Source organism: Theobroma cacao, chromosome 1, assembly GCF_053813885.1.
Source record: "Theobroma cacao isolate CCN51 chromosome 1, ASM5381388v1, whole genome shotgun sequence".
Taxonomy (NCBI): domain Eukaryota; kingdom Viridiplantae; phylum Streptophyta; class Magnoliopsida; order Malvales; family Malvaceae; genus Theobroma; species Theobroma cacao.
This window is the reverse complement of record NC_142639.1, coordinates 10,040,660-10,063,720: the sequence shown is the minus strand read 5'-3', so window position 1 is coordinate 10,063,720 and position 23,061 is coordinate 10,040,660. Positions and strand designations below refer to the sequence as shown.

Below are 23,061 nucleotides of genomic sequence, written 5' to 3'. Positions count from 1 at the left end.
AAACAAAGAAAAGAAAAGAAAGAAAAACATTAAAAAAAAAGACAAAGAACAAAGGAAAGAACTTGGATTTTTTTAAATTTTATACAAATATTTTACAATAATTAAAAATAATAATTTTTATATTTAATATAAATTCTTAAATAAATAATTAATATACATATTTTTATATGAAAAATACACGTCGATATTGAATAGTAAATTTAACAAAAATATTGATGAATTGACTATTTAAATATAATGTTAGAAGTGTAAAGATTAATAAATTATTTTTTAAATTAAAAGAATTAAAATGACATGTATCTTAACTTTAAAGATTATCAATATAATTTATTAAAATTAAAGATGAATATGATATTGGGGTTAAAGTTTGGAGACAAAGAGCCTAATTTACAAATTGAGATAGCTAATTTGGTCTTTTTGTGTTAAAATAAAGGAAATTATAAATAAAATAAAATATAATATTTATACTTTTGTAATTTTAAACCAGTTCAAAAATAATAATAATAAAAACAGCATGTTCGTGACTCTTTTAAAGTGCGGACTTGCCAGCATGTAACCCTTCCAAACAAGAAATGAACATGTTCGTCCCTAGTTCCCCTAACGAATAACAAGAGAAAGAAGCCGAAAGTAAAGCAGTTCCCGCTGCCAAACCTACTTGAAAAGCGACGTTGCTTGCTTCTCAATCTATCCCAGAATCAGAATCTAATCATGGCCGAAAAGTGAAAAGAACCCAGAAGCCCAAACTATCTGTCAAAAATTCTGTTGTATTATATAAGAAAATGATCCTCACTCTGTTTTACACTAAATTCAGTCTGAATCAATGCACCTCTGCCTCAGTGTGGCATTGTTGTTGGTTGTTGTTTTTGTGTGAATTTGAAGCATGGCGAGTTCGAGCGGTACGAAGCCGTCGCCGCCTGTGCGGAGGATGTCGAAGGCGCAGGCTATAATGTTTGATCTTCCTAGCAACATTGGGGACTTGGCTGTGGACAGTGACTTGGTTCCCTCGTCTTTGCCCTCCATTGCTCTCATTCTTCGAGTTGCCAACGAGATTGGGAATGATAATCCCAGAATTGCCCATCTCTGTAAGCTCATTTCTGATTAACTTTTCACATTTTCATTTTTTAAAAATAGTAAATGATGGGTTTTGCTAACAAGTCATATTTTTTTTTCTTATACTGGGTTTTTTTATGCGAGTGGGCTAAGCCCCTTATTATGTTTGCAAAATATCTTCTTTAATGCCTTGAAAATCATCAGTTTAAGCTATTAACTGTCAGCTGTTGCGTTAAACGTGAAAGTATTTTTATAAATAGATATTTGATAGGTGCCCTTAGGGTCAGGGAACTCGTTAGTGAAACTGTATGATTTATGTTAATGCGGACAATATTTGGATGATAGGGTTTATCATTCGTGGATATATTTAAATTTTCTATAGATATCTTCACTCTTGGAGCAATTCGAAACATGTACTAGGCTAAGAGAGATGTATTTCTATCTACTTTTCTTATGTTTCCCCTTGGCGAAAAGAAAACCAATGAAGCTCCTGCTGATTATGTTTGGGGCGTTAAATATAAGAGAGATATAAAATTTGACATAAATGAAGGCACAAACAACTTGCGTTGGGCTCAACTACTATGCTACAAAAGAAGAGGATTTGGGTTCAACTGAAGATGTCAAGGTGTCAACCAATGAGGGTAGCCTCCTGCTATATTTATACTAGAGTGCAATCCTATGATAATACCAATGGGAACTTAGTTTGTTTTGCACTAGGAGTATAATCTTGGCCTTGTTACCATTGTGGAAATTGGCATTTTTTTATGCTGTGTAGAGAGACTAGAGTCAAATAGGACTAAAATATATTTTTTTTAGACTTTTAGTAGATCATGTTCATTTTTTAAATCATTGCTTACCTTGCTACATTTGATATGAATCCTATTAAAAAATTAGAAAAAAGTCCAACCAAATTCAACTAAAGTCCAAATTGAATCCAGTAGTGCTGCAGGGATCTAAGGATGGCTTATTATATGGGTTTGTTTTCATGGAAAAGCTGAAAAGCCAGTAACTAGTTATATTAGGCATGATGGAGATACATGAATTATTTTCTTCTTATAGATATGTTAATAAATAAAGCACTTAACTAAGTTACATATCTTTAAATAAGACAGTGATAAGCAAAAATCCAAACTAGTCATTTGCCTATAAGAAGGCTTATCTTATCTCCATGAATTTGACAATGCTATAATATCTCTGATGCTGTATCAGTTCTATTAACTAGTAGTTATGCTTTTGACATAAGAATTTATAACTTTTATAAATTGTTTGTGGAATAAAGCAAATTTCTGCATGCTTGCTGGATTGGAATTTACTCATTTTAGGCCTTGCTTCTTTTTGTATGTTTAGGCCGCCTCCATGCATTTAAGGAGGCTAACAGGATTGATCCAACATCAAGTGGACGTGGTGTTCGCCAGCTCAAGACATATTTGTCAAATAAAATAGAAGAGGTATATCTTGTATTACTGTTATTTATCCATTTCATTCTCAAAGATTGTTCATGTTTTATGCAATTCACGTTTGATCTCATTAACATTTCACTATTAGTTTTCTTTTGATTATCTCATATAAAGTGGAATAAATATTTGAGTTCAATTTGTAAAGTCAAGTGAAAAAGAATATAAGTGCCATTTAGCTTCTTAGTTGAAAACTGATTTTGATTTATTCAGTATCACTGTTATATCTATTAGAGACTAAAAACCTATTATTGAGCCATTACCTGGCAACTTAAACTTGTAGATTGAGTTGTTTTTGGATAAGGTACTTTGGATGCTTATTTTTTTTCATAGTAATGTTATTTTCTTATAATAAGATTTATTTATTTACCACATATGAGACTACCTATATTAATAAGTCATGCACATTAAGGTGCTTGTCTTAATTCGTCCTTAAGCTATTGTGGTAGGGCATGAGATCATGTGAGAACTAGTGACTTAATTAAATAGTGGGATCAAACAAGGAATTTGTTGGATCCTGCATTGATCCTAGAACTTCTAAATGATTTAGAGACTGTTCGCTTGGCAGAGTTTGATTAGGGTTATTAAGGAGACTTTACCTCAAAGTTTGATATCGGAAGCCATCATTTAAGGTTTTTTTTTTTTTTTGCAATTACGGCTCTTTATGGTGTTTTCTTATTTGCTTAAAACTAGGATTATAGTTGCACTATTAAGACTTGTTACTGTAGTTTTCAGGTTATATAATGTGCTTTTAAACTGATTGGGTTTGTTGAGGACAATTTACCCGCTTAACCTTGGATCGGGAGCTTCCATAAAGATTTTATGTCATTTGGATTATTTATTAGATCTTCCTATTTGTTTAAATTAGGTTTTGGAGTGCAGTAATATTCTTGTTATTGTAGTTTCTAGTCCAGATGATATGTTTAAAAATTAAAATGTGAACATTCTTTTTTTTCTTTTTAATCTGTCTCATTTCTATCCCTTTTCTCGTCTTTCTCTCTCTACCCTCCTTTACCCCTCTGCTTCCTCCTTCTTTGCTTTCTTTTCACCTTGTGCTACATCAAACTTTCTTAGAACAGTGTCTGACCCCCATGTAGAATCCTTAACACATGGTACCAAACAAGCCCTTTCACGATGTATGAATCAAGCCTTGACATCCTATTCACCTATCAATTATTGCCAGATGAGGTGTCATTCAATCATTTGATGACTCATCCTAGACTTTCCTTTTTATGCTTCTCCATTGGATTGGTAAACCTACCTATGACTGAGCTTCTTTCTGTAGACTTTCCTTCTCCAGCTACCATACAGTCATTGCTTCTTACTCTTAACTCCCAAAGGATACTACACAATGACCTCACTTGAATTTGGATCTTTTACATGACTCCTTACAGCTAATAAATTTCTCGATGCTGCATTGTCCTTGTACTTGGATTTTGCACCATGATTTCCTAGCTAATCTGCAGTCTGCTCTACTCTTCATATCACCTAATTTCTACTTCTTACTTCCACATTTCATCTCATCATCACTACCACCTAGCATGTGATACTTCGGCAATCTAAGGATTGCCTAGGCTTTCTTTTTTCCATCTCCAGTTCTCTCCTTTCCTTTTTGTGAAAACACTATGTCACCTAAAGAGCTCCTTCTATGTAGGCAAAACCTCTTTGTTTTTGTGGTGCATAGTTTGATTCTGGATTGTTCTCATTATAAATAAATTTCAAAACAAGCTATGTGGTGTGCTTGAATTTACTCCATGCTTTGAAGGCCAAAAAGCTTGTAAATGAGAGAGCATTTGGGCATTGAAACCTATTCTTGAGTCCATATTTAACAACTTAACATTTAGTTTGAGTGGGTTTTTTTATGACTAAGAAATAACCTATATTTTTGAATTTGATCGAGAACAATTAAGAAAATAATAATATTTTCTTCATTGCAGGAAAAAGATGAAATAAAGCCTCAACTTGCAAGAACAGATGCAAGAGAAATCCAATTGTATTACCAGATCTTCTATGAGAAAAATATTAAAGAGGGCCAAGATACAAAACAACCGTGAGGCTTTACTTGAACCATTAACATGCTTAATTTAGCTAAGCATATTGGTTGTTTGCCCTTATACTTGTTCTGTTTGCTTACTCTTGAAGGGAGGAGATGGCTAAGTTTTATCAGATTGCAATGGTTTTGCATGATGTGTTAAAAACAGTGGTACCTTCTTCACAAGTTGATTATAAGGTTTGATTTATTTAATTTTTTCATTAAACAAATTCATTGAGGGCTCATTTGCATGTGTGGAGGACTTAAAAAGTGCTTCATTATTGATTTTGGCATCACAGACCACCAAATATGCAAAAGAACTAGGGAGCCAAAAGGAACAGTATGAACACTACAACATTCTTCCCTTGTATGCTGTTGGGATAAAACCAGCAATTATGAAACTCCCTGAGGTTGTATATAATGCAATAATGTCTTGGTTTTTGCTTGTTCGCACTAATGGTGGATCTCACAACATTGATTCCTTGGGCTTGTACAGATCAATGCTGCATTTCAAGCCATACGTAATGTGGAGAATCTGCCAATGCCCATGGCTCATTCAACTGTAGATGTCAATTTATTTGTTAATGATATATTTGATTGGCTCTTGTCTCTTTATGGTTTTCAGGTAGTGCAATGCATCCCTACTTACTTTTCTCTCTGTTTCATAATTTTATCTGTTTTGCTGTCGCCTCTAGGTATTTCTAGGTACATTAACCCTATATATACTCCGCTAAATAACTTTTTCTTGCATAATTTTAAGGGCCAAAGTAACTTATTTAGTGCTAGAGGAGGAACAACTCATAACACTTGCCGTATATAAATTTGCTGTTTTGGAAGAATATTTATCCAACGGAAAATACCCCAAAACTAGAAGTGACCAACTAAACAAGTCACATGCAATCAAGAATATTTATAGATATGCTCCAAGAATAGTGGCGCAACATATTCCTTTGGATAAATTTCACCTACATCCCTTGTGGTTTTTACTTTTCTCATATAGCATCATGTGTTTTTTATTTTGCAATTAGATCCATGTGCTTAAGGTTCGTTCCCATACGGGCTTATGCCATTAATTCTATCCAATAAAATTATAAAACTACCCTTAAGTGTGAACAAATAACACCTTTTGAATTGATAGTATTTTGGTAATTTTATTTGGTGAAACTTAACGGTGTAACCCCCTCTGAAAAAAAAATTTAACTTAATGGTGCTAATTGCGAGGAAAAAAATTCATAGGGTGCTATGTGGGAAAAGTTGAAATCACAAGAGTTGTAGGTGAGGTTTACCCTATTCCTGCTATATTTTGTGGGCTTAATTGCACAAATAAGAGTTAAATTTTTGCTCCATTTTTTAATTTTTTTTGGGGGAACAAAAATGAATGCTACATAGAACAGAGTTAATTGAATTCTTCCAGCAAAGGAAAGTTATTTAGCACTCCAAGCGTTTATTCTTTTAGTTTTTTTATCCAACAAAACCACAATCAGCTGCTCCGAGTCTTCCAAAAATCAATGGAACCCCTAAATAAAAAATAGGGAGTCTTCCCTCTTTAAACTCAAGTATTGCAAAATAATCTGCTTGTTGTTTCAGAAATACCTGCTATAAACATTTTCCCTTTCAGAAATATTGGGCTTTAAATCAGGGAGTTGATAGAATCTATATGTCATCCTCTGATAATTTGAATTGAACTAATCCTACCAGCAGAAAAAAAAAAAACTTAGTTTTTGTGAAAAGATGAGAAATATTCAGCCTTCTACCTTTTGGATGACACTCAGACTGATTCGTCAAGGCAATAGCATTAAGAATTCTACTGAACACTTTCCATGACCGTACAAACAGGTAAGCAGATAAAAGAATTCCTTGTCTTAAGAATTTTCACCCTTTTGAAGAAACCCTCCAACAATTAATAGCAATAGAAAGCTTTGTGAAATTATGAAGGCTTCTACCCAAGACACAGAAATTTCAGGAATTTCAATAGCCTTAAGGACAATGAGTTGAGGGCAAACTCAAAACAGAGTCATAAGCTTTCATGTTATTAACTTTTAGAGCACATTAGGGAGAAATATGATCATTATGGTAATACTTTGTCATTTCCTCCATTTGTAGAATATTTTCTGAAACTCTTATACTTGAAACGAAGGCTGGTAGGTTTTTAATAATAAAATCATCAAGGCAACTCCTAAATAATAGATTAGTTCATATCTTGTTATTGCATTTTTAAATAACAATGCAAGAAATATATAGTTTTCTACTCTTTTATAGTGACATGAGCCTGGTTTTTGGAGCCTGAGTCTCTGGTAAACATTTACCTCACTAAGCAACTAGCTGACCTAAAAAGCCCCCGGATAGTATCAGTAAACCCTGTGATCTGGCTTGTATTTATTCACTTATTTTTACTCAAAACATGCTCATTAATTTTGCAACAATAAGATTGGTGAGATAGTTGGTAAACACACTGGACACTTGTTGCTTATTGAAATGCTTGATCATTTGTAATAAATTCTTTTAACCCTGTATTTTGTGGGAACAGAGAGATGGCATGGAGTTCTTTTCTCCCTTTCCTTTTTCTTTTTAAAGATATAAATGTTATGTGTTTTAATCTTTTTTTTCATTTGCACCAAGATATAACAACCTTTGGTTTCACTATGAAAGCCACATTAATATTCGTCTAAATGAGTAAAGTTCATGTATGGATGTCTCAAGCATGTAGGACAGTTTTACCATCCAGGGAGGCTTTGATAATGTAGCAAAGGATCCTTTGATTTAATAGCTATTGCTGATAATTATATCTTGAATATTAAATCTTTTTTATTTGTCTTCTCATCTTTTTGGTGATTGAAGAAAGGGAATATAGCAAATCAAAGGGAGCACCTAATATTGCTACTTGCCAATATTGATGTGAGGAATAAGAATCTTGAAACTTATAGTGAGGTGAATCATTGGTCCTCTTTGCTGCTTCATGCTTCCTTTTTGAGACTCATATCTTCTCAGTTCACTCAATTGCAGCTTTAATTTCCACCATTATGACATCTTTTGTTGATGATTAATAAGAAGTTTATTGCAGCTTGATAGTATCACCATACAGTATTTGACTGATGAAATATTCAAGAATTATGAATCATGGTGTGACTTTATGTATCATGAATCGCATGTTAGAAGGTATCTTTTGTCCGCGCTTGTGAAATGAAGCTTTTCAATTTGTTAACCAAGTTTAATTTAGTAGCAAAACCTTATGTCATGAATTGAGCACACTGGGTTTTTCTTATGATGTCTTTTGAATGAAACTTTAACTTTGTAGGTATCCCCAAGGTTACGCAGTACAACAGCTACAACTCATTTACATTGCACTTTATCTTCTCATATGGGGTGAAGCATCAAATATACGATTTATGCCTGAATGCATTTGCTACATCTTTCATAATGTAAGTTACCCTTTAAGTTTCAACAAATCGTTGTCCTTGATTTATAAGGTCTCTAACCATCTAGTCTTTTTTCAGCATCTATCAAGATGTTCATCTTGGCAATAGCAAGTTGATGTTTGACTGAATGTCATTCATTTTCCCTTTGTGATCACAACTCTACATGATTCTTGTAAATAATGATTTCATTTGATAATAGATATCCAATGTGTTTAGTTTGTGTGTAACTAACCACAGAGAAGACAGAAAAAAGTACAACACATTTGTTGGGTTTGTCTAATATTTAGTCAACGTGTCAAAGCTAATTCCAAATTTGTGCATTTACTGCTCAGTTTATACTGTGTACAAAAATTTGATGAGATTAGAAAGTGCACAATGTACAGGAGTGAAAATTTCGGTCAGGTTGTCTTTATTAGACACATGCAATGTTTAGTATCTTTGCCTTCAGATGGATCATAGGATTTTAGGCATTTCGTTTCATGAAGTACAATCAGAGTGAAAATAGTTAAAAACAATTCTGGAAAATTGGAGACTAGCAATCACCTCTTAGAAAACTTGTAGTATTTTGCTATTGGTTTAATAGTGGGAAATTTTACTGTCCTACTAAGTAGTTTGTGATGCCTATCTAGTAGAGTCGCCAAAATATAAAGGGTCTCTTGTAAAGGGATTGGGTATTGTTGTAATGGAGTAAGCAGGAGGAAAGAGAGGGCAAAAGAGAAGGATCAGGCAGAGTCAGTCTTCAGTGTGCTTGAGCATTTTGGTAGGTGATGGAAATAAATGTAGTAAAAGGTGGAAGGTGGAATTAGGAAGGTAGGAAACCAGAAGATAGTTGAATGAAGGTAAATACAAAATGCAGTCTGAGAAATTTAAGGCTGTAGAGACTTGATATTGTCAAGTGAGTTGAGGCTATGTTATATATAGGTTGAGGTGTGTTGTTAATGCCTCCAATGAAGTAGTGAAAACTCACCTTTTAGTAAAGAGGGGCAAAGTATGTGAGAAGGTGATAGGCCAGTAATGCTGTGCATCAAGGACGATAGATGGAAGCTATTCAAACACTATAAAAAAAGGTTAAGGGGAAGAATCCCTTAATGAGCTTCATGTCCAAAGCTTGTGAAGCCAAACTTTTATTAATATTCTAGAAATCTGGTAATAACTTCAGGATCCTAGCATTAATCTTAGGATTGCTCCCATCACATAATTAGTCTCTTGTCAATCTTTTAAGATGTGTGAAGTATTTAGTAAAGTAGCTGAAGGAAGCAGTTTGAAGACATTTTCCAGGGTAAAATAGTAAATTAGAATGATTGAAAGTCATGCACCTATAGAATTGTATTTTTATAGGTGTATTAGTGTAGGACTTTATGTTAAAATTGCATAAATTTATAAAAAAGAGGGTATTTGCTTAGCATTTTTGAGTTTTGGCTTAAGCTCAAGTTTGTGCTTGAGCTTGTGTAGCGTAATTAGTCAAGCTGAGCCAAGCTTGAGTTGTAACAAATTCTTTTCTAATTCAGCTTGAGCTCAAGGATATGAGCTTTAGTCTATAGTGAGCTCAAGCTCATTAGTATTTGACTTGACTTGTCTCAATTCCACCTTTATATTGATTCTATTTTTTTTTTTATGTTAGGATCAACAATAGAATCTAAACTTGATAGCAATATTCTAGAATATGCGAAGATTATCTAATTTATGCCTGTGGGGTCTATATCCTAGAATTTCAGATGGATCCTGCTCATAATTGATAATGTGCTTGGATTCCCAAGTTATAACCATTTCCCTTTTCTCATCATTGATTTTACAGTATTTTATGGCCTCTAGTCTTACTAAAAGTGGCTTTGTTTGTTTTTTCATGATTTTGAGAAGATGGCAAGCGATGTTTTTCAAATTTTATCTAGCAAAGTGCATCCTGTTAGTGACACAAACCAAACAGCAGCGCTTGACCAAGAATACTTTTTAAGAACTGTCATAACACCTATTTACAAAGTTCTATTTAAGGTAATCTCTATTTTATTCTATTTGGAGAATTTTTTGATAATATTTGTTTAAAGCTTCATAGCTAAAAATTTGAAATGATTTGGGGAGAAAGGAATCGCAAAAAAATAAAGAAGGCAAGGCAAGCCATTCTAGATGGAACAACTATGATGATCTAAATGAGTTTTTCTGGTGAGTTTTTTGAATGTTAAATATTCTTTTGTCTACACCAGTCAGATAATCGAAATCTAGAAATTTGTTTTTTCTAGGTCTGAAAATTGCTTCAGGCTAAGGTGGAGAAGAGACCATGAAAAATATTCTTTTGTGCAGCTTGACGAGATACCACTTCTGAACGAGGTAGCTTCTTTTGCCTGTTGGTTGTAGGCTTAATCTACATTAGCCATAAGTTATATTATTATCTGATTAATTTGACAATTATTGTTCAATAAAATTAGGTTCACAAAATTGTAGTTCATACTGGTTCTCTTTGGAGGAGATGGTATAGAACAAATCTACTTGTGCAGCCATGAAAGTTTGGAAGGATTGTTAGTTAGTGACTTGGTCATGTTATGAACAAAGTTTTAGTCCCTGTACTAGTTGTATTGAACAGTTTGTCATGAATATGTTTGTACTCTTTGAAATTGCTGTAGCTTTTGAGTTTTGACCTTAGTGTCCCTTATGAAGTTTAAGTATATTCTTTGCTCCAGTGAAACACTTTTCACAAATTTCACATTTTTCATGATTCTTTTCTCTTGTATGCACACTGCCAACTAAAAATTAGTTGATTGGGATTTTGAGTCTTTTGAACTATGTTGATTTAGAAGTTATGATATATATTCAGCATCTTCTAAACACACTAGCCTTGCTCTTTTCTCTGTCATATTGACCTCTATTTTAGTTCTTTTCATCTTACCTTATTTTATTTTTTTTCCTAAGATTTGAGTCACGTGCATATATTCCTTTCAGATTTTTAGTCCATGCACTGTTGGAAAGAGGAAGCATAAAACTAACTTTGTTGAAGTCCGCACATTTTTGCACCTATATAGAAGTTTTCACCGAATGTGGATATTCTTCATAATGGCTTTCCAGGTGCCTTTCATTTTTCACCTTTTGCCATATTCTGTACTATTTTACACAATCAGTTGATTGCATCTGTATTTTCTTTCTTTTATTTTTTTATTTTTTTATTTCAGGCTATGGTAATTATTGCATGGACGCGTTCTGGGTCTATATTTACTTTGTTTGATGAAGATTTCTTAAGAAGAGTGTTAAGCATTTTCATTACTTCTGCTGTTCTCAATCTTTTGGAAGGTAACAGAAGTTTTCCTATGACTGATGAGTGGTTATGGAAACAGTCTCATGTAAATGTTCATAAATTGAAAGAGAGTCATATTTGTGATAATGCTTTCTGCTATTCATAATTTTTTTTTGAAACAATGTTATTCATAAATTTTATAATATGCTTATTAGAGTTCTGCAATAAGTTGTACCCTATTTTGGCAATGGGCTTTAGATAGGGTATGTTTGATGAATTTCATCTTTGCATTTCTTCCTTCTGCAGCTATTCTGGATATAGGTCTTACTTTCAAGGCTTGGGGGAGCTTTGAATTTACCCAAATACTACGATACCTTATGAAATTGTTCATGGGAGCTATTTGGGTTGTGATTTTGCCAATAGGTTATTCCATTTCTGAGCAGAATCCAACAGGAGTTATCAAGTTCTTTAAACATTGGACTGGGAATATGCAAAACCGGTCATTTTATAATTATCTTGTTGTACTTTATTTGATACCTGATTTACTGGCTACTATACTATTTGTGCTTCCACTTTTGCGGAAAAAAATGGAGCTCTCAAATTGGTGGATAATTACTCTTGTTATGTGGTGGAATCAGGCAAGCATATCAAGCATTATTACTTTTGGCTGTTCTTTTTTTGTTTTCGGTTTGCTGTTTTGCTTTTATGCCTCGTCATCTTCCATTGTTATCTTCTTGCTTAAAATTTTTTTTTGAGTTTTCTGTATATAATTTTTATTTCACTCCAGCCAAAACTTTATGTCGGAAGAGGCATGCATGAGGACTTCTTCTCACTCCTAAAGTAAGAGACAAAATTTATTTTTGGTTGTTATTTTTTCAGTTATGTTTCACGTTCTTCTACATATGCTTGGATTTGAACTTGTTCCATTGAAATAATTGTATTTTAATACACTCAGGTACACCTTGTTTTGGATAATGCTGCTAGTCATCAAGCTAACATTTAGCTATTTTGTTGAGGTGATTTCTCCTTTTTTTTTTGTGAATCAGTATTGAAACTCAAAATTCTCAAACATTATATATTATGGAAATATTGAGATCAATTGCATTAATGAGTTTTTATAATTATATGTAATTATCTATCTCACACAATTGCCTCATGGAATAGGATGTTTAATATGGTTTATCCTAGAATGAAACTTAACAAGTTAAAAGTCTCCATGCAGCATAGATATGAACAAAGAATTCTTATTAGTTAGTGTTTTTGAAAACACATCAAACTTTAGGTTCCAATAAAGTGTTTACTACAGAGGGACATTTTGTGTGGGTTATTTCTTCTCAAATCCAGTAATCTAATATGTTAAACATGCATCTCAAGTCAAAAATTCTGTATCAGGAATTTTAACTTATTAACATTGGTTGATTTCTTTTTTACTTCTTTTACAAGTTAAATTATTTGTTTCTTACTCTTCAGCTTAGGAAATAAAATTATTAGTAGAAGAAAGCAATGAAGCTTATTCTTTGTGAATTTTGTTTGGTTGTATGTAACAGAGTTATGAGTTGGAAAACATGATGTCTTGTAGCCTCACTAGTAAAAAATCTGATTAATTTTTTGGTGAATTTTGGCCCTGGATGTGGATCTTTTTTTTACTGCTGTTAGTAAAGAAATTTGCCATGGTCATTTTTTGTCTGCTTTAATCAGACACAAACATTCTTCAATAGTTATACACACAATAATGAATTGAACCACAGCTAATAAAAGATACTGAATAAAATATCGGAGGGAAAAGAAAATCATTTAAGCATTTTGGAGAAGAATGCACGTGGTTGGGCCATCACCTGCATTGTTCTGCAACATGCTGAAATCCTCTTTCTGTTCCTAATGAGGTTTTATTCATTAGTTTCTTTATGTGTCAAAGTATGTTTTAGTGTGACTCAAGGTGTTGAGATAAATCATCTAAAATATAATATGTAATACTTATAGGAATTAAAAGCCTGTTGGTTTCTTTAGTTCCTGCAGGACCACAACTAGGAAGAGGTGAAGCCAAAGGGGCTGGCAGAGGCCTCCGCCCCCCGCCCTTGGCTTTTGAATGACCTTGTTTGTCGATCAAAATTTTTTTGAACAAATAAAGTTTTACTCTGGCCATTCAAAAAATCCCTCCTTAGGAAAATTTGTACCTAACATGTTTAGTTTTATAACTGGTAACAAACTTTTATTATTGAGTTTCATTATCAATTTATTTATTTTTTATTTTTAAATGTAAAAATATCATGTCATGAACAGTAGAAAATATATTTTACAGACAACACAAATTATTTAGAGAATTTCTTAGGTGTAACTTTTTATTTTGAATGGAACTCTCTCCCACATATTTTTGCCCCCCTCCTCCGGGACCACCAACTGCAAAAATGAAATTTCTGATTTTGCCCTTTCAACTAGGTAGCTAGTTTATGGATAGTAATAGATATGTGCAAGCATGTCTCTTGATTCTTATTTATACGAGCTATTGATCTTTCTACATTTGTGTCGATTTGTGTAAATCACTTTCGTTTACTACATGTTAGAATCAAATGAAGGTTGCTTCTAAGCTCTACACTTACTTTTATTTTAAGATTTTGCCACTTGTGCGACCAACAAAGGAAATTTTGGATATGCCTGGTGAAAACTATCTGTTGCACAAGTTTGTTCCGAACGGTAATACATTTTTTCTCCATATTTGATTTTCCCTTTGTGATTTTTTTAACTACCTTCTTATATCTTTGTATGGAATTTACTAGTTCATATTCTAAAACTTCTGTAGTTGCTCATAATGTCGGAGCTATCATAGCAATATGGGCTCCAATTGTCTTGGTAAGTAAGCATATAAGAACCTGATAATGGATAATTTGATGTCATGGTCATAATGATTATTTATACGTATATAACTTATGTAATTTTCTGAGTGTTTTACTCATGCATAGGTTTATTTTATGGATACTCAAATATGGTATTCCATATTTTCTACCCTTTTTGGTGGGGTTCTTGGAGCCTTCAGACATGTGGGTGAGGTATGCTGTAATTTATGCTCATGCTACTAGAAATATGTCAATTAAAAAAAATATGTGTGTGCATGTGTACACATCCATACACATTACGCACACACCAACTTCTGCGTATATGTATATATGTATGATTTTGTGAAAGCACTGAAGTTCTCTTCATTGCATATAACCTACTTATTTTTGTTACTTATGTTAGGGAGATTACTTTCGTAACTTTTTGCTCTCATCCAATTATTTCTTAGATACGTACACTTGGGATGCTGCGATCCAGATTTCAAAAAGTGCCTCCAGCTTTTGGTCAACGTTTTTTGCCATCAGCACATCATGATTCAAAGACAAAACTCTTGGTAGTGCCGACTGCTTAGATTCTACCAATGTCTGCAATTACTCTTAATTTTTTGAGATTTTTGTGCATCATGCCAGATATGAAAGCATTTATTTTAAATAGTAATGCTGCCAATTCATGTGGTATCTTATCATTGGTTTATATGAAGATGATTTTGGGCCATTTCCTTATCCATTCTCCATTTTCTTTTCCTTTTGGCTAAAGAAAACTCCTTTATGGCAGGATAAATCAATAGAACAAAAGAATATGGCAAATTTTTCTCAAATGTGGAATGAATTCATTCGTTCCATGCGTGTGGGGGATCTAATTAGCAATAGGTGAGGACTTCTTGCTGTAAATCTCATCCCATATGAAATATAAAAATATATACAACTCTTTTATTTTCCAGGGATCAAGAATTGTTGCTTGTCCCATGTTCTTCAAGTGAGGACACTGTGATTCAGTGGCCACTTTTCTTGCTAGCTAGTAAGGTAAACACTGTTCAGTAGTTTCTCAAGTTTACTGCATGTGATGCAAGTTGTTTATGTTATAATTTATTTCTCTTGCAACATGTGACAGATTCCTGCTGCATTGAACATAGCAAAAGAGTTTAAGGGGAAGGAGGATACTGAGTTAATTAAACTGATTAAGGGTGATTCTTATATGCATTCAGCTGTGATTGAATGTTATGAGACGCTTAGGTGTCTTATATATGGCCTTTTGGAAGATGAGGCTGACAAGAAGTAAGGCTGCATTCATATTATTGGCTTGAACTTACAGATATAGTCCTAAATGTCATTTAGCAATTTAACATTGTATATAAGAAATTACTCCTCTTTTTCTCTCAATTAATTGTCTTCTAATTTTTTCCTTTTTCTACTTGTGGAATAGGATTGTGATGAACATTTACGACAAAGTAGCCAATAGTAGACGAGAGGAGAAGTTTTTGAAAGAATTCAAGATGAGCGGAATGCCTTTCCTCAGTATAAAGTTGGAGAAGTGGCTAAACATCTTGGTAACAATCGAGCTTAAGTTTAATTCTCTTCCTTATTTGTTTTTCCTCTGCTCTCTTTTTCTTGTTGACACACTTTTAAGCACTCTGTTACTTGAGTTGGTATGTTACAGATGACTGATTATGACGATGATGAAATATACAAGGCCCAGATAACCAAAGCCCTGCAGGGTATCATGGATACTGTTACACATGATGTTATGATTAACGGCCAGAAGTAAGCACTGAAAAATACAAGCTTTATGTTGATAGGAATTCTTCTTCCCTTACCATCAGATACTTTAATTGCCTTAGCTAAAATGAAAAAAAAAATCATATTAGAAGCTCTGGCATGCGGTTTAGAACAGAAGGCTTCATAATTAAGAAAATATGATCTCTTTCTTCCTAAGAAAAAAGCTGTAGCACCAACATCTCAACAAGTTCAAATTTATCCCCAGTTTCCATGGTGTTTTGCGACTGGGATTACCAACCACAACTTGCCTAGTGAAGCCTCAAATGTAGACCTGTAATTTTGATGAAATCCCTGTAAAATAAGCGATCATGGACTTCACTTCTAGATGTAATTATTGAACCATACCAGTCTTTGCCAAACTAGAAACTACTAGTTGTCAACCAGGTGATTTGCTGAATTATTATACCACTGAATGAGTCTTCATCACTAATATGGGCTATGAATTTCCTTGTCTCTTTGTAGAACCCTTCAAGGAGATTACAGTTTTCAGAACAGCAAAGATGGACAGAGTTTTGAAAAGATTAATATTCAGGATAGACAGAACAAATCTTGGAAGGACAAGGCACTGAACTCTGTTTTTGAGTATCATTTTAAATATTGTTAATTGAGATTTGCTTTTTATTATATTTGACAATTCTCTATAGGTCCGTAGGCTTCACTTTCTTCTGACTTTCAAAGAATCTGCTGCTGATGTGCCTCGAAATTCAGAGGCTCGACGTCGTATCACTTTTTTCACGAATTCATTATTTATGAGGATGCCAAGTGCACCAAAAGTCAGTGATATGCGCTCCTTCAGGTCAGTGACCATTGACTATTTGCAATGGTCTTACACTAAATACAGCTTCGGAATTATCTGTGACTAGTTGATGTTAATCAATGTAAAAGTGAAGGATTGATGGCTCATGTCAATCTAGGAAATTTAATATTTTGCTTCTTTTCTTTTTCGTGATTGATTAATGTCTGCAGGGTCATTCCACGTGAATTATTATCTAGATATTTGTTTTAAAGACCTTATGGTAGTCAGAGAAGATATGTTTTATTATAATTGCTTCTTTCTACTCCAACTTTCATTTATTTCTTGATTTATTATTTCAGTGTTTTGACTCCATATTACAAAGAAGATGTTCTTTATTCTTATGATGAACTTAACAAAGAAAATGAGGATGGGATATCGACTTTGTTCTACCTGCAGAAGATATATCCAGGTGAGTTCTGGATTCACTTCTATATTATTTTTTTTATCATCTGAAATAACATGGACTTATTATGCTAGTAATTTCCGCAAATTAGATGAATGGACCAACTTCCAGGAGCGTATGAATCACAAAGAGAACGAGGAGGATATTTGTAACTGGGCAACCTACAGAGGACAGACTCTTTCTAGATCAGGTCTGGATGATGATGGTCAACTTAGCAATCCATCATAGACTAACTTTTTTTATGGATAATTATTTGTAGATATTTGATATGGATACATCATCCTATTTGTTTCTGTCAGTGCGAGGAATGATGTACTACAGGAATGCTCTAGAACTTCAATGCTCCCTGGAATTCCCTAATCATAATGGTTTGTCGCTTTCTAAGACACACATTCTGTTAGACATATGAACTATTATCTTCATTTATACATTTTAATATCTTTTATCTTTCAGGATTGTTATCACCAAATATCTTGCCATGCAACTATTAACTATATATTAACTTTGCAGCTATTTCAAGGGAGGAGGATTCTATTCGAGTGCAAGCACTTCCTGATTCAAAATTCACCTATGTTGTATCTTGTCAGATCTATGGAGCTCTGAAAAGTTCTGATGATTCTAAAGACCAAAGGCATCAAAAGAATATTCTGAACCTCATGTTAATGTAAGTTATCTGTTGATGTCCTGTTATAAGACCATATTTCTCCATGTAAATTAAAACTTCTGTTGGAATCACTCCTTATTTTAATATTGTACAGGCATCAATCTCTACGTGTTGCTTACATTGATGAAAGAGAGGAGACTATTAATGGAGAACCTCAAAAAACTTATTACTCTGTTCTTGTCAAGGGAGGTGATAAATTTGATGGCTATGAAAGGGTAAGTGCTAGTTTGATAAGGAATTTTTTTTCTTTCTTGGTATTTGTTAGTTTTGTGTATGTAATTTTGATTGGTTAATTGGATGCAATTCTCCCCACCCTATTGGCTGTCTACTCATCTCCATCCCAATTATGGTTTGTTTGAACCCAATGGGACAAACTTGGGGTTGAGTGAGTTTAGTCCATAATGGGGTGAGTCAATGTATTCTTCACCTACTGCTAATACCCATATACGCGAGTAATATTTGTTTTATTTAGATTTTTTCCTAGTCCACTAGCTTTTCATGCCTTCTCTCAGTCCTTGTGATGGATGTAAAATAGGAAAACCCAAAGTCAATTAATTACAGCCTAGTTCTTAATGGATACTAGAGATTAGTCAAATTTTGATTGATCTTGGACGCTACATTCTCCTTGGTTCCAATTAAAATCCCTTAAGAGCTCAAATATCTTACAACCATTACCAAACTTTTGTTATGAAAGCTGAAAAAAATACACATACAAAAATCAGTATTGATGGTAGCTAAAATAAAGTAAAATGTTACTCAACAGTTGTACAAAATCACTGACTTATAATTTGATAACAATCTAATAAATGATGCTATGAATATTTACAATGATATTTATGCCTGCTTTAGAACATCAAAAACATGTTAGTGAAAGAAAAATGCTCTTCTCTCTCTGTTGAACTAGGTATGTGTCTGGGCCATACATTTGATCAGAAATCGCAATTGTCAAATGCTTAAGCATGTTTTGGCCTACGAGCTTATATCAATTTTCTTACATATGTAATTGTTTACAACATCCTTATACATTCATTGTACTTCTAGGAAATATACCGCATCAAACTTCCAGGTCCTCCAACAAAAGTTGGTGAAGGAAAACCTGAAAACCAAAACCATGCCATTATCTTCACCCGTGGTGAAGCTTTGCAGACTATAGACATGAATCAGGTAGCTTTTTCTCTCCATCTCAAGATAGGTAATTAAGGTTCTTGAACATCTTTTAATACTTTGTTTTTTAGGATAACTATTTTGAAGAGGCTTTTAAGATGAGAAATGTTTTGGAAGAGTTTGAGCACTCCTGTTGCTGGCAACAGAAACCTACAATATTAGGTTTAAGAGAGCATATATTTACAGGAAGGTTAGTCTGACCAGTTCTCACTACAAAGTTAATTTATCTTGATAAGTGTTACAGGGGTGCACATGCAAGTCAAAATGCAGCCATTTTGCAGAAAAATTGCTAATTACTAATATTTTTATACTTTTTAATTTTCTTTTACAGTGTTTCATCACTTGCTTGGTTTATGTCCAATCAAGAGACTAGCTTTGTAACTATTGGCCAACGCTTTTTAGCGAGTCCTCTGAGGTACCCTTAAATTTTCATCGTGAGTAAATGGTTGCTTAGGAAATATTGTACATGGGTTGTTGCTAATATTCATGTGGAACAGGAGTTTAAATTGTTGCTTGTGTTATTTAGTAACTTTCCAAATAATAGTGATAAATGAATAGCCCATATGTTTATATTGTTAATAAATCCTTAGGTACATTAACTCCTATGGTTGGTCCCATAACATTTCAAATTGTCTCTCAAAACACTCTACAATAGGTGTCGCATAAAATAAAATCTAACAAATCCTTCCATTCTCCAACTATGGGCGAAAGAATGGAGCCAAGTCAAGCTCCAGTTGTTCCAGCTCAGAATGTTAGTTTTCAAGAGCTCGATGTCAAAATTTAAATTTATCTTGAATTTTCTAGTTTAATCTCATATTCTTGTTTATTGTATTTAAAAATATATCTGAAACAAACTTTCTAAAGTAACCAAGTGACAGGAATTTTTAGTGCGTATATTCAGCAATAGTTCTTTGTCTAGATCTATTTCGTACCTCTGCTTGACAAGTTGATAATTATTTGGGGTTAGGGAATTATAACTTTGTTACTTATCTCTAGTATGATTGTATTTATTTCTTTCATAACCACCATAGTTTCTATAATGATCTTATTTTTGCAGGGTACGGTTCCATTATGGTCATCCTGACATATTTGACAGAATCTTCCACATAACAAGGGGTGGCATAAGCAAAGCTTCAAAAACTATTAATTTAAGTGAGGACATATTTGCAGGTAATCTTCAGTAACTAATCTAACTAACTCCACAAGTTCAATATTGGTGGTTAATTCCACAAGTTTTTTCAGGGTTCAATTCGACTCTTCGAGGAGGATATGTAACACATCATGATTATATCCAAGTTGGAAAAGGACGTGATGTGGGCATGAATCAAATATCATCTTTTGAGGCTAAAGTTGCAAACGGAAATGGAGAGCAAACACTTAGTCGTGATATGTATCGACTTGGATGTCGATTTGACTTCTATAGAATGCTGTCATTCTACTTCACAACTGTTGGTTTCTATTTTAATAGCATGGTGAGCAAACCAAATGAATTTCTTTCTTTAAGGTTTTATGTACTTGAATATGGTAAATAGATAATCTTGAGGTGATCGGATCATTTATATAGCCTAATTACCCTGCACTTTTTGGATAAGGGCAAATTTGGTTTCCTCATAATGTGTTAGTCAATTGAGAAGATACCTCACTCCATATACAGTCAGTATATAACTTATTACTCAGAAACTAATAGAATCTATTATTTTTAATGACAAGCCACAATGCATGCTATTTGACCTTTGTTTTTCTAGTCACACTTCCTACAGTCTGTGAAATGGGAATAAACATGTATTCCTCTGTTTTTGGCATTACATTGTTTCAGGTTACTGTGCTTACTGTATATTTATTTCTCTATGGACGTTTGTATTTGGTTATGAGTGGAATGGAAAGAGAGATTCTGGAGAAGTCAATCATAAATCAGAACAAGTCCCTAGAAGCAGCTTTAATTCCTCAGTCGGCCTTTCAAATGGGCATCTTATTGGTCCTGCCTATGCTTATGGAAATTAGCCTGGAGAAAGGGTTCCGCACTGCTCTGGGTGACTTTATTATCATGCAGCTGCAGTTAGCCTCTGTATTCTTTACATTTCAGCTTGGAACAAAAGCACATTATTTTGGGAGAACAATCTTGCATGGCGGTTCTAAGTATCGAGCTACTGGGCGTGGATTTGTTGTTTTTCATGCCAAGTTTACTGATAACTATAGATTGTACTCAAGGAGTCACTTTGTGAAAGGGTTAGAACTCGGTATACTATTGGTCTTATATGAAGTTTATGGGGAATCATATCGCAGTTCAAAGCTTTATTTGTTTATCACCTACTCAATCTGGTTCCTGGTTGGATCTTGGTTATTTGCTCCCTTTGTCTTTAACCCCTCTGGTTTTGACTGGCAAAAGACGGTAGATGATTGGGCAGATTGGAAGCGGTGGATGGGAATTCGTGGAGGTATTGGTATTCAGCCCGAAAAAAGTTGGGAATCATGGTGGGATGGAGAACAAGAGCACCTTAAATACACAAATATACGAGGAAGAGTGCTTGAGATTATTCTTGCACTTCGCTTCTTTGTCTATCAATATGGGATTGTCTACCACCTTCATATAGCTCATCACAGTAGGAGTTGGCTGGTATAATATGCTATTTTCACTGATACATTTTTTTTTCTTGTTCTATTAAAGACCAGTTAGGTTGCAAGACCATCCTCTCTCTGATTTTGCTATGGAACCAGTATGCTACCATAAGCGTTTAACCTATAACATTGCAGGTTTATGGATTCTCATGGGGTGTTATGGTAGCAGCGCTTTTATTGTCAAAGGTATGTGATGAAACTCTAATTTGTAGCCGGAGATAGGCACAAGCATAAATGTAAACGTTGTGCTTGAGTTTTTGAATGCATCTATGTATCTGCTTTTTATTTTATTATTTTTAATCCTCCTTTATATGTTCTTCCAATAGGAAATAACAGATAAATAAGATTTTATTTTCTTTTCCTGTTTTGTTACCTAGACAGATTGATCTGGTTTTTTGCTTGTTGTGATCCCCGTGTTGGTGCAGATTGTATCAGTGGGTGGACAAATACTGGGTATCGAACTTCAGCTAGTGTTCAGGATGCTCAAGGCATTTCTTTTTCTTGCCTCCTTGGGGATCATTATTGTTTTATCCAAAGCATATGGCCTCACTATATCAGATTTATTGGCTGCTGTCCTTGCCTTCATGCCCACTGGCTGGGCCCTTCTTCTTGTAAGTTTCAAGCTTTCCTAAATCATGGGACTAATGTCATGTCTTGTGTTTCCATTTCCGTGTTCCAATTTTTTATTCCCATACTGTATATTGTCATAACTCTAATAATCTATAGAGATGAAATACAACAAGGGTAATGCTATTTTGTCGGACAGTGGACCGTCTGACTACTCTCAAACGGTATGAATATAATAAATAACAAATTCATGAGTATTTATTTCTTGTGAGTAATCTGATAGACCGACTGTCTAAAAGTTTAGCACTTGTCATACAATAATGTATTACCTAACATTGTCCATTTCCTTGTCCTTCCAAGCTGGCACAAGCTTGTAGGCCTTTGTTGGAGGGGTTAATCTGGAAGTCAGTAAAGGAGATGGCCAGAGTCTATGACTACATCATGGGATTACTGCTATTCACGCCCATAGCCATTTTGTCATGGCTCCCTTTCGTAGCTGAGTTTCAAACCCGCATCCTCTTCAATCAAGCATTTAGCAGAGGACTTCAAATTTCTATCATCCTTGCTGGGAGGAAAGACAAGGCCTCACCTAGATGATTTATTTAGCATCTCATATTCAATGTTTTTGTCCTAGTTACAGTGAGAATCAGTGTAACCAATTTTCCCAAGCCCCAATCTGCTGTGAATTGCTTATGTATTTATGCATGCTGGGCCTAATGGCTTAAGATTTGATGAAAATTGTATTGCAGTAGTTGATGAACGCCTTTGAGTAATAGAAATAATTGTATTGTAGTACTTGATGAAAAGATTTGATTAGCAAAGTAATATATGCATTGTTGTCATGACTGTTGAACATCATCATTTTGTTAAAAAAATTGTGAGCTCCTGATAAATAATATTAGAATTTATTTGAATTTTTGAGATGAGATGGGTGTTTTGGGTTTATAAAAAAGGGATTTCTTTTTACTTAATAAACATGTTTTGGGATTGAGAAATATGAACTAGCAACAACAACAACAGTGTATGATAAGTAATAAAATTGTAATGTGAGGTCGAAATGGTATTCTAGCAA

General features: G+C 33.9%; 1 protein-coding gene across 1 annotated transcript; it reads left to right on the top strand.

The window, feature by feature from the left end:
• The first annotated feature begins 534 nt into the window (after positions 1–534).
• On the top strand, positions 535–22,740 carry LOC18612179 (callose synthase 7-like). The gene is made up of 42 exons (XM_007048819.3): positions 535–1,082; positions 2,398–2,498; positions 4,442–4,554; positions 4,647–4,734; positions 4,836–4,946; positions 5,033–5,161; positions 7,375–7,464; positions 7,598–7,692; positions 7,832–7,955; positions 9,810–9,941; positions 10,033–10,109; positions 10,187–10,274; positions 10,884–11,006; positions 11,111–11,228; positions 11,479–11,810; positions 11,960–12,012; positions 12,128–12,188; positions 13,782–13,863; positions 13,970–14,019; positions 14,130–14,216; positions 14,453–14,557; positions 14,779–14,873; positions 14,945–15,026; positions 15,115–15,278; positions 15,427–15,550; positions 15,661–15,764; positions 16,242–16,341; positions 16,424–16,575; positions 16,875–16,984; positions 17,070–17,168; positions 17,278–17,346; positions 17,489–17,642; positions 17,737–17,857; positions 18,684–18,806; positions 18,878–18,996; positions 19,138–19,221; positions 19,864–19,976; positions 20,049–20,278; positions 20,623–21,420; positions 21,558–21,608; positions 21,848–22,033; positions 22,350–22,740. Exons 1-42 carry the CDS (start codon positions 881–883, stop codon positions 22,584–22,586), a joined length of 5,676 nt encoding a protein of 1,891 aa, XP_007048881.3. The 5' UTR covers positions 535–880; the 3' UTR covers positions 22,587–22,740.
• Positions 22,741–23,061: the final 321 nt, after the last annotated feature.

Coding starts and splice junctions, on each gene's coding strand:
- LOC18612179 (XM_007048819.3), top strand. CDS start 881: ATGGCGAGTTCGAGCGGTACGAAGCCGTCGCCGCCTGTGCGGAGGATG. Junction 2,499..4,441: donor TGTCAAATAAAATAGAAGAG/GTATATCTTGTA, acceptor TCTTCATTGCAG/GAAAAAGATGAAATAAAGCC. Junction 9,942..10,032: donor TTTACAAAGTTCTATTTAAG/GTAATCTCTATT, acceptor TTGGGGAGAAAG/GAATCGCAAAAAAATAAAGA.